At 42.2% G+C, this 12,182-nt stretch overlaps 1 protein-coding gene across 1 annotated transcript in view; it reads left to right on the plus strand.

The window, feature by feature from the left end:
* Positions 1–12,182, plus strand: part of PRDM10 (PR/SET domain 10) — a 123,150-nt gene that overhangs the window by 27,693 nt on the left and 83,275 nt on the right. Inside the window, exons 2-4 of the mRNA XM_064268860.1 lie at positions 6,897–7,080; positions 9,502–9,666; positions 11,432–11,491. Of these exons, the coding sequence (XP_064124930.1) occupies positions 6,979–7,080; positions 9,502–9,666; positions 11,432–11,491 (327 nt within the window). The 5' untranslated portion in view covers positions 6,897–6,978. The remainder of the gene's footprint in view (positions 1–6,896; positions 7,081–9,501; positions 9,667–11,431; positions 11,492–12,182) is intronic.

The following is a 12,182-nucleotide window of genomic DNA, read 5'->3' on the forward strand; positions in this document are numbered from 1 at the left end:
AGTTATCCAGTGCTGCTATAACAGAAATAACACAAGTGGATGGCTTTAACAAACAGAAGCTTATTCTCTCACAGTCTAGTAAGCTAGAAGTCCGAATTAAGGGTGCCAGCTCCAGGGGAAGGCTTTCTGTCAGCTCTGGAGGAAGGTCCTTGTCATCAATCTTCCCCTGGTCTAGGAGCTTCTCAGCCCAGGGACTCCAGGTCCAAATGATGCATTCTGCTTTGCCACTACTTTTTTGGTGGTAGGAGGTCCCCACGTCTCTTTGCTCACTTTTCTCTTTTATATTTCAAAAGAGACTGGCTTAAGACACAACCTAATCTTATAGATTGAGTCCTGCCTCATTAACATAAATGCCTCTAATCCTGCCTCATAACATCGTAGAGGTAGGGTTTACATATCATAGGAAAATCATATCAGATGACAAAATGTAGACAAACACACAATGCTGGGAATTGTGGACTAGCCAAGTTGACAGATATTTTGGGGGGACACAATTCAATCCATAAAAGAGGGAGAGAATGCCCACCAGCCAGCCAGTCTCCTGGCACTCATTTTCTGTTCCCCACCCAGCCCTCTTTGTCTTGCCTTGGTGTGCCCCTGCCTGGCAGTGCCAAGTTGGTTGTGGTATTTCTGCATTACAGCCTCGATGGGTCCAGGTGTGGGCAACAGCCGCTAAGAGGGAACAACAGACACATTCTGCTTCACCTCCCTGCTGTGGTGCCTGGTCCCCTTCTGTTCACAGCTCCCTCCCCAATTAGGACTCAGTTTTCTTTCTCACAGTTTTTATGTCTATTTTGCAGGTCCCTGTATCTCCCTCCAGCTTCTCTATGGCCTGTCTAGTGTTGAGTTTCAGGGTGTGAGCCAGCAGTTTTTGCTAGTTTGTCATTTTGTAATGAGCCAGACAAGTTTATTTGTAAATGCATTATCTGGAGGGTGCTTTCTGTATAAATAATGATGTGTCTGGCTTATGAGGTGCCAGGCCCGTACAGAAGCCTCTGTTGAATTCTAAGTGTTTCTGAGGTTTATATATGAAATGTGACCACTATGTTTAATCACATTTTTAAGTGAAATTGTATTTATGGTTCAACCTGGGGTCCCAGGTTAACTTCAACCTTTGAAGATAGATCTGGGACTCTTCTTCCACCTCCTTGAATGTGCAAATATGCCACATTTGCAGGTGGCCTCAACATCTTTCTTCTTCTTCTTTTTTTTTTTTTTTCATTGTACTTTAGATGAAGGTTTACAGAACAAACTAGCCTCTCATTAAACAGTACACATACTGTTTAGCGACACTGGCTAACAACCCCATGACATGTCAACACTCTTCCTTCTTGACCTTGGGTTCCCTATTACCAGCTTTCCTCTCCCCTCCTGCCCTCTTGTCTCTGCCCCTGGGCTGTTGTGCCTATTTAGTCTTGTTTTGTTTTACGGGCCTGTCTAATCTTTGGCTGAAGGGTGAACCTCAGGAGTGACTTCATTACTGAGCTGAAAGGGTGTCCAGGGGCCATACTCTGGGGTTTCTCCAGTCTCTGTCAGGCCGGTGAGTCTGGTCTTTTTTTTTGTTAGGGTTTTGTTCTACATTTTTCACCAGCTTTGTCTGGGACCCTCTATTGTGACCCCTGTCAGAGCAGTCAGTGCTGGTAGCCAGGCACCACCTCATTGTACTGGACTCAGTCTGGTGGAGGCTGTGGTAGTTGTGGTCCATTAGTCCTTTGGACTAATTGGCCTCAACATTTTAAGCAGCAATAAAACTGTTAGGGTGCGGAGTCAACCCAGTGCATCACCTACTCCGTGGAGGCTGTGTTCATATGATCGATAAAACTGTTAGGACAAGGAGTCCACCCAGTATATCACCCACTTCATGGGGGCTGCAGTTATCTGATCAGAGCCTCAACACACAAGATGATCCCAGAGTGTTAGCATGTGGAAAGTCACTTTGGTTACTTACAGAAAAAAATAGACAGCACACCAGAACAAATGTAGATCCATTTTTGAGGCACTTCTTCCTGACTTGAAAAGGCTGTCTGGGTAGAGATGACGATACTTCTGTGTGTACCCCACTTTGTACTGTAGGTGAGGGACTCAAACAGCCTTCCTTTTGCAGAACCCCCTCCTCCCCGCCAGCTAGCTAGGCTAGTTAGGTGGGATGGAAAGCTCTAATACTCATGCTCATGCCTGGCACCATAGATGAGGGACCCCAAAAGTTCCCCTGCCCCCCAGCCATTTTAATACACCAAAGCCTATGTGATTTGTTACATGGAGCACAGTGTAGGTTTTCCCATCTGACCACCTGTAGGGGGGCATGGTTAGACATTGTGCCACCAACCCAGAATGGTATCTCTTTAACCCTGCTGACAAACATCGGCCTCAGGGGGTGGGGGGTGGTGGTTTGTTCCTAGACCTCAACATGCCCAGCACCTTTCCTGAGGCCTATTGCCAGGTGATGAGTTGGGGACTCTCGTCTTAGGCTGAGTTCTCTAAAAAGCAAAAATAGTGAAGTATATGTATATATACATATGGAAAGAGATTTATCTCAAGGAAATGGCTCACGCAGTTGTAGAGGCAGGCAAGTCCCAAGACTATGGGTCAGGCATCAGGCTGGAGGCTTCTCCTGACTCACATAGCTGCAGGGGGTGACGAACCCAAGATCAGCAGGTCAGAGGGCATACTGTTGGCTCGCAGGCTGCAGAGGCTGACAAATCGGCAGGTAAGCTGCTAGCTCAAGTCCCAAGAACCAGAGGTCAGATAATGATGAGCTGGATGCAGGATCTAGAACAAGAGCCTTTCTGGAACATCCATTTATATACTGGAGGTAGGCCACACCCCCAAGGAAACTCCCTTTCAGCTGATTGGCTGCTCATAGCAGATCCCATCATGGAGTTGATTACATCAAAACATAACTGCCAAACTATATCATAACTGCCAAACCACTGAGAATCATGGCCCAGCCAAGTTGACACACAACCTTAACCATCACAGCTCTCATTTGCACATGTTTAAGTGTTGCCTGGCTGTTTTAGAAAAACAAAAGGGACCTGATTGCTTGGGAATTCCGATGGCTGCTTTTAGAAACCAGGGACAAAAGGCCAAAATGAGTTCTTCCTCCTACTGGGAGCTTCTCAGCCGAAAGGCCTGGAGAGATTTCCTGGAGTAGAGGCTTCAGCAGAGAAGGGCCTAGTGATGGGCAGGAGCTGGGCTGGTAGATGCTGAGGGAACAGCTGAGGGGTGTGGGACAGGATGGGACTATGGAAACTGTTAGAGGGAATTCTAGGAGGGCAGTCAGTGTGTGGAGATTGACAAACTAGATACTCCGCCATCTAGTTTAAGCCAGCCTTGAGAGAAATGGAAAAGCAGGTGTCCATCCTTCCTCCTTACATCCCCTTAGCCTTCATCATGTCAGTCACACCTTGTAGATGTCACCTGGGGGTGATCTCGGGAGTGGGCTGGCCATCTCCCTTGCTGGATTATGTGTTCCAGTTATGAGTTCCGTGGGAGCTGCATGAGACTGTCTATTTTGGTTCCCCTTTTTACCCCCGGAATCCAACCTAGTGCTTGTATGTGTTAAAAAATGTGTTTGATGCTCACGAAACATGAAAAAAAAAGGCTACCATTTCTTGAATCTTCGTGATTATGCTCAGTGATCACGGATATTACTATGCTGTATTGAATATAGAATGTTGAAGTTAAGGTAGACAATTATTTTATGTACAATTAAGAAAGAAAAAACCTTGCCGATTAAATTATGGCACAACTGCTTTTTGTCACTTAGAATTTTTATTATTGGCAAAACTGTTTTGGTTCTCCTGAAATCCAGGTTTCTGGGTTCATGGAATTGCGGTGATCCATGGAAACCCTGGTGACATAGTAGTTAAGAGCTCTGGCTGCTAACCAAAAGGCTGGCAGTTTGAATTCACCGGGCTCTCCTTGGAAAGTCTATGGGGCAGTTCTACAAACAAGTTACCATCGAGCTGACTCCAACTCATGGAGACCCCGTATATGTAAAAGTAGAACTGTCTTCAGAGGGTTGTCAGTGGCTGATTTTTAGAAGTAAATTTCCACGCATTTCTTCCAAGGCACCTCTGGGGGGACTTGAACTTCCAACCTTTTGGTTGGCAGCCAAGTGTGTTAACTGTTTCCACCACCCAGGTACTCCATATCTTTAAAATGTACTGCTGTATAAAAGAAATTCATGCAAACGATTAGATGCTGGGCTACTAACCAAAAGGTTGGTGGTTCAAACCCACCCAGAGGCACCGCAGAAGAAAGTCCTGGTGATCTGCTTCCGAAAACCCTATGGAGCAGCAGTCCTACCTGGGCACACATGGGGTCACCATGAGTGAGAATCGACTCCACGGCAACTGGTAGCTGTATAAGAAAGGTATGATTTTTTTTAAAAGTCAACTTTATGAGGGTATAATTTACAAAAGAGGAAATTAACATACTTTATCTGGTCAGGTTGATGACTTTTGACACACATATTCCCCATATAACCACCGCCCCAATCCAGATACAAGATATAGGATATTTCCGTTTCTCCAGAAAGTTCTCTCGTGCCCCTTTGTTTATCCATTCGCCGATTGGTGGACATTTGCACTGTTGCTGTACTGTCTGAGTGGATTCGGGGTGGGTATTAGTGTGTGAGGGGTGAGGGGTTTAGGACCGCGAGGTGGGCGAGCGTGGTAATGTCGAGAGGAATCAGAATAGGCTCCTGAGTGTCTCAGAAGATGGTTCGCACACAGTTTGGACCTGCTGTTGTCACTGTATCCCAGAGTTAGGCACAGACATTTGAGTGTTAAAGCATCTTTTCTTTTTTCTATGGGCTTATCCTTTCTTTTCTTAAAATAATATTTTACTGTGTTTTCGGTGAAAGTTTATATAGAAATTTAGGTTCCCCTTCAACAATTTCTCCAAAAGTTGTTCAGTGACATTGGTTACATTCTTCACAATACGTGAACATTCTCATTATTCCATTCTGGTGGTTCTGTTTTCATTAATCTAGTTTCCCTGTCCCCTTACATTCTCATCTTTGTTTTAAAGTAATTGTTGATCATTTGGTCTCGTGTAGGTGATTTTTTTAAAGGAGCACATTACTTTTGCGTGATATTCATTACTGTATTTTTACGCAAATAATGCGTGTGTTCTATATTTTTTTGCCGACTGTGTCTTCCCTCCATGAGTTATTTTATTCTGTGCACTATGTTAATGTTTTTTGCTGTAAAAAAAAAATTAGCCTAGTGAGCTTACAAAAATACCTCAAAAGGGTGGGGGGAGGTGTGGTTGGCAAAAAAGTAGAATGTATGTTACTTGTGTAAAAATGAGATATTTTTTGGAGCCAATTTGTGTTTAGCTACAAGGTGACCTCAGGGGTTAGTATCAGTTCAAGGTTGGATGAGTATCTCAGGACAACAGTCTTGGGGAGTCCTCTAGTCTCAACCAGTCCAGTACGTCTGTTTTTTGTTTGTTTTTGTTAGGAATTTGAGGTTCTGTTCCACATTTTTCTTCCATTGTATCAGGGCCCATCTATTGTGGCTCTGATTACAGGTTGGTAATAGTAGCCAGGCACCATTTAGTTCTTCTGGTCTCAGGGTAGATGAGACCATGGTTTATGTAGACTATTTGTCCTGTAGACAAGATTCTTCTTTGAGTCTTTTGTTTCCTTTTTTCTCTTTTGTGCCAGACAAGTAGAGACCAATAGTTGTATCTTAGATGGTCAAATGTAAGCTTTTAAGATCCCAGATACTACTCACCAAACTAGGATATAGAACACAAACTTTATGAACTGTGTTATGTAGATTGTCTGAGATATCCCACAAGAGTGTGGTCCTGACCATTCAAACCCAGAAATCCGATCCCGTGAGGTGTTTGGTTATGTCTAAGAAGTATCTGTAACTGTGCCCCCATGTGCTTTATTATATAGTAGAATGTATGTGCATACTGTCACATAGCTGCATATACATATACCTATGTTTACACACATATATACATGCCTATACACATATATGCCTGTGTACACACTTACATATACACCCACACATTATGGGCCTTATTCTTTTTCAGAGGTTGTAGTAAGTGTGTGTAGTCTAAGGATGTGCTTCTCAGCGTATTTCCATTAATAATGGAGACCATTCTGGCTGGCTTTTGGCCAGTGTCTTTCTTGTCTTTAGCTCATTGGTATTCTGACCCATTTTGGCCTTTCTGCGTATATTTATACTCTTTTATTGCGAGGTTGGGAGGTAGTATACCTGGTGTGGCTGCCCTGCTGCCTGTCACACAGCAAGTCTCACATGACTTTTAAAGTGTCCATGTTCTATCATCATGAAAAGGGAAAATCGGTTACTTTAGAAGCCTGTTTTGGAAAGGAGTAAGGTTTCCAAGATGTAGGTTTTGTTTATGTTGATTTTTTACTAAGGCTTTTGATTTGGTCACGAATCACTCCTTCACTGACCAAGTGGGAAAAAAAGGTTTATATTTGTCGTTACCAAGTTTTGGCCCAGAAATTCAGTCCCCTCCCCACTCCCCCGCCATTCTTTTCTTGTTTTTTGACTTTCACTTTTGTGTTGCTCATTTTGGGTAAAGGTGGTATGGGAAGTCGATGTCCACGGGTGTGCCAAGGGAGGAATGAGTTTGGGCTGTGTGGCTGTCGACTTGGGTTTGAAGCCATCACTGCTTGCTTTTAGCATCTGCGAACCTCATTCTTCCCATCAGGGACCAAGATAAACTACCGCATGTATCCTTGATGAAGATTGCAGTTTACACATACACGCACACACACACACACACACACACACACACAGAGTGAGTGCGTAGAATACAGCAAGCATGTAATACATGGTATCATTATTACAAATTTTTTTATTCATCTACTTAATGTCCTGGTTGCTCTTCTCTTTTTTCAGCACCTTGCAGCAGGAGTGCCCTGTCGTTCATAAGCGCGTATGTGGTAGACGGATGAGTGTTGTCTGCCCCTAGCTGCTGTAGATGCCCCGTCTTGGAGCACCCAGTGGAGAAGAGATGGACTCCAAAGCTGAAAACTCACACGTGTGGCCCACAGCTGCAGAACACGAACAGAATGCTACACAGGTGAAGGGTGGTCCTTCCCAGCTGGGTGTCGATAGCTGCTTTTTAGTTGGGTAGAGTTAGCTGGCAGCTAGAGAAATAACAGCTACTCTATAGTGATGAGTATTTAGGAGGGGCCGACTTGAAGACTTGTACATAAGGCACAGGCAGTGTTTCAGTACTTTGAATTCTCCATCAGGATGGCTCACCGTGACTTAGAAGAAGCACTAAACTACCACCTATAGGCGCCTCTGCCTTTTCTGCAACTTAGTGCTCTCATCTGTTTTACTACCTGTTTAATTTTGTATTGCTGATGCTGCCAATCTCAAGCTATAGTTTGTTTCTTTCATGTTATCCATTATAGGATTCTGATTCTCCTTGTGTAATGGATGCACAAGGTATGTCTGTAAAGTGAGTGGCTTTTTCTTTTGGTTTCTTTTTAAATTCTGAATGTTAGCCTCTAAGTGAAGGTTGTCCCGTTATCCGTCATCAGCTCTGGAGGAGTGTCAGCACCTCCTATGGTGCTGGCATTGATGGCCTCTGCCTTTCAGCTGCCATCAGAACCAGCTCCATGTGCTTTTGACTATTCTTAGCAAAGGCAAATCTCTGCATTTGAGGTATGGATTTGAATTTTGGGAAGAGCCAGCAGTCATGTGGAGCCATGTTTTATATGTGACCAAAGTATAAAGCTTAATTTTTTAAACAAAAATGGTGTTATAATAAAGTAGTAAAGTTGATTATCTGGTGTGATTTAAAGAAAAGTCTGAATATTAAAAAAAAAAAAAAAGAAGTTCTAGAGATGTTTTCAGCAGAATAGTTGAGAATGCTGTTTGTGTCCCAGGGCATCCATTTTGAAGGCAACTTTCCTATAGCTAGATATTTTAGTGTATTTTGCTTATATACCAAAATGTAGTCCATTAAAGCACAAAACAAAAGGAAGCCTGGTTGTGACATCGTACTTGACCAGGGTCCCTTTGTGGGTAACCAGACAGCAGACAGCAGAGCTCAGGCCTCCTTCGTGTCACCTCTTCCCGGTTGTTCTTTTCCTTAGCTAATGACTCTGATTCAGCAGAATCCTGAGTGATGGAGAGCCAAGATGGAAAACTTAGATATCTCTTGTTTTGAGGAAATGTTTTTTTCTTTTTTAAGCATTCAAACTAGTCCCTGGTTTAGATTTTTAATGAACAAATCTAAATACAAAGTCACAAAATTATCTTACAGCAATGAAAACTGAGCAAATATGTGATAAGCCGAGTTCTTCTTCTTATACAAACTGTTTCTTCCTGGGCAAATCGAATCTATGTAGAAGTTGATATAGAGGTGGGAGTTTGCTGCATTTCTGTGGTGCTAGATTGCATATGGAAACCTAAGTGCTGTGGCTGCTAACTAAAAGGTCAGCAGTTCGAGTCTGCCAAGCGCTCCTTGGAAACCCTACGGGGCAGTTCTGTTCTGTCCTATAGGGTCGCTAATCGACTTGACGGCAGTGGGTTAGATTGCATATGGTTCTCAGGTTTCTTTCTGGGGATTAAATGTGTTTGTGTCATCTTTGGGGGTCTCTTGTTCCCCACCGTAATAAAAAATTAGGTTCAAAGCCAAGCCAGTAGAAGAGTAAGGATTCCATCCTAAGAGTGCCTGACTTCAATATCAACGCATAAATTATTTCTCTCCCCAAATGTCTACTTTGGCCATCTGCTCCCATACCTTAAATACAAGGTGTCAGGCGGTATGCCAAGCTCTAGCCTTCAAGAATTCAAATCTCCAAAGCTGACTACTCAGAAAAGATTTTACAACACTCAATTCCTGCTGCAGTTCTTTAGTTCTTGGGAGATGGGGGAATTATTTACCCTGTGACAACTGAACCGGTTTTCCAAAAACTCTGAAAATTACTTTATTAGAATTTTCAGTATTTTTACCTAGCTGGCAAGGAAGAGTTCTGTTATATTCATTGATTCAACACATATTTACTGATATACCTCCAGTATATCCTTTGAGTATGAAAGAACTTATAGGAAAGAAAGTGACCTTATTTTAATGTGTTTGCTGAAAGGCACTATTAGCTATAGGGGAGAATTTTTAGGATGTGTTGACAGCAATTGGCTTTTGAGTGTAGACATATTTGTTCACATCACGGAATAATTTGTGTTTTGTATTTTGGTAGTGTTGTCAACCAGGAATCTTCAGTCGCTTTTGCAGGGTCCGTCAACCACACCCTCGTCCCTGCCTGAGTGTGGTGTCTGTACTGGACGTCAGAGGCAAAGGGGGCTTGAAGTCAGCTGCCTAACGTTCAGCAGTCCGTTAGATCCTGTCTCCTAGTCACCAACCCACTGAAGATCTGTCAGCCCTGTTTTCCTTTCACTAGCGGATATTTTAGAAAGGTGAATGTGCTTGGTCAGCTGAGTACTTTTGTGAGATTGATGCTACATACCTGTCTGCCTTTTGCCCCAGGTGCACTTTGTTCCGGACGCTGGAACTGTGGCCCAGATCGTCTACACCGATGAGCAGGGTCGTCCACCCCAGCAGGTGGTGTACACGGCAGATGGCGCCTCCTACACTTCTGTGGATGGTCCGGAGCACACCTTGGTTTACATCCACCCTGTGGAAGCTGCGCAGGCACGTGCAGCCGTCCTTGTTTACGGTTTTCTTATGAATTAATTAATTCACCAATTGCTTATGTTTCCCCTCTTCCAGTGCCTGTGCTGGGTGCTGGGGAGACAGAAAATATTTGGAGATGATTCGTGCTCTCGAGCTTATAACTGACTTGGCAGAGGATGATAGGGGCTGTTTATTTAAACTGAATGTAAAGAGTTAGAATAATAGCCTCATAACAGTCCTTCTCCCCAGTGACCACTGACTGGATTATGAATTTTGCTACTTTTCTTAAGTATCAAGAACCAGGCCACGGATAGCATTTAGTTCTGTATAACTACAGATAGGTCAGAGACGGCATGCAGGTTTTTTCAGTTAGATGTGTAAACCGAGGATCCGATTAGTTGTTGACATAACTTACTGATAAAAAAAAAAATTTTTTTTTTTAGTAGGACTATAATCAGAGCAGGTGTTTCCTAGGAAAAGCTGTACAATTATAGCTACTTTTATTTTTTTGCCAGGGACTTGGAGCATCAGTTTTCAAAGGTGTGACACAAATGTTTTCCCATATACAAATGCTAGTTTCTCTTGTTGGCGCTTTACAGTGTGCAAAGTGCTTTTAAACATCTGTTTTTTTTAAAAAAAAATGCTACACTTGTATAGTGGGATCCTGGTAATAGCAATTTGCCCTCATGCAATAATTAATCAGGAGACTCAAATCACTCCTAAGAAGAAAGGGGGCTTCCTAAATAATACCTTTCAGATCTATGTAAAGGTGAAATAGCCCCGTAGTCAGGCTGGTGCTTTGGGAATGCCTCTACTTGTTTTTGTTCCCCTAAATTTTTTTTTTTAAATATAGGATCGTTCATGTAAAGAATGTCCCATGCCCAACTTTTAGTTTATTACTTTGTTACTAAATGTCTAAATTATAATAGATGTGTGTGTTTTGCGTGTCTCTGTGTCTCTGTGTGCCGAATCCAGGAAGGGTGACACTGGCTGAAATTCTTTTCTATGTTCCTCTGGAATCAAAACTGAGCCATAGTTCTTATTCCCATAGATTAGCTAAAAGGAGGGGTGAATAAAGTCATTTAAAAATTTTAGAGGAAAGAAATGTTTTTCTAGATGGGAGATATTCGACACGGTGCTTTGGCTAAAATAAGTTTGAAGATTTTTCTTCTTCACTTAGCTTTGCCGCACTGTGCACTGTGACCCACACTGGCATGTGCTTATAATGCGTAGTCTTTTTTTTTTTTTTTTAATTAAGACCTTACTGGCTTTATCCAAAAAAGGAACCTGTTGGCCATGAAGTTCAATTTATTTTCATTCTGATTCTCTTCTGATAATGAATGTGCATTTGTATTTGAAACAGTTGTAATCCTGGTGAATACAATACTCTTCTGAATGTCAGCCTCCATCCATTTTCATTTAATCCCAAGTCTTCCCCTGCCCTGCTCAGCGTCAATGTCAGTGCCCTCATTCATGGTCTGTCTTGTTGTTTCATGATGTGCCTGTTTTAGCTGACTGCCCTATTCAACCTCGATGGGCTTTGTGGAAGAGTAAAATCGTGATGTATGTTAGACACTTGGGATGGTTAGCTTATACAACCTCTTTGGAGGTTTTAGCAAAATGTAAAATTACTGTCTGTCTTCTTTATTAATGAAGGATTACCACTAGCTGTAATGGGAGTTAACTCTCCCAAGAATGGGTGCTTAGCAGTAGGATAATTTTCCTGTATAGGCAAGATATCTGGAGATGTACTGATAAGTTTTTTGTTTTTTTTTTTGTCTAGACTCTGTTTACAGACCCAGGCCAGGTCACTTATGTCCAACAGGATGCTACAGCTCAGCAGGTAAGGAATTGCCCTTGTTGTTTGGGAGAAGTACTGTGAGAGTTAGGGTCCTTGGAATGCTTCCCTTAGTCCTCTGTACCATGTATTCTCTGAATGTTTGCTTTTTAAGTATTAAGAACATTGACCAGCTCCTTTAATGAAAACCGAACAAAACATCACGCTGATATACTCCAGTCAATGTACCCTGGAATAGCCTGGTGTTAAAAAATGTTTTGTCGGGATCATTTAAAAAATAAGCATATAAAGAGGATACTAGCTCAAGTCCCAAAGAATAATCCTTAGCTTTATAAGTGTGTGTATTTGTTTGATTTCGAAATATTTTAGTGCTTTCTCCATTTTTAAACACTGAAAAAAATCCTGTTTAAATTACATATAAATCTGATGGCAATCTTCCTCATTCTGGTGTCTTAAAAATTGGGATTATTCTTGGTTTTCTTTTAAAGCATTTTTTCCCCCTTTATCCACATTTCTAATATATTCTATTTGAGTTTGAGGGACTTCTTTCTTATTTTCCTCCAGAGTGTGGAAGTGATAAGGGAGGCACAGACTCTAGATATTGTCAGTATTACTCTAAAGAGAATATGAACTCAAATATAGTTACTTTCGTGTCACCTAGTATGACTGTAATTTAGCTGTATCTGCAAGTGTCATGAATGACTAGTAATTAAATTCTCATTAGTAAGTACTTTCT

The sequence above is a fragment of the Loxodonta africana genome, chromosome 15 (assembly GCF_030014295.1).
Source record: "Loxodonta africana isolate mLoxAfr1 chromosome 15, mLoxAfr1.hap2, whole genome shotgun sequence".
In the NCBI taxonomy this organism is placed as follows: Eukaryota; Metazoa; Chordata; class Mammalia; order Proboscidea; family Elephantidae; genus Loxodonta; species Loxodonta africana.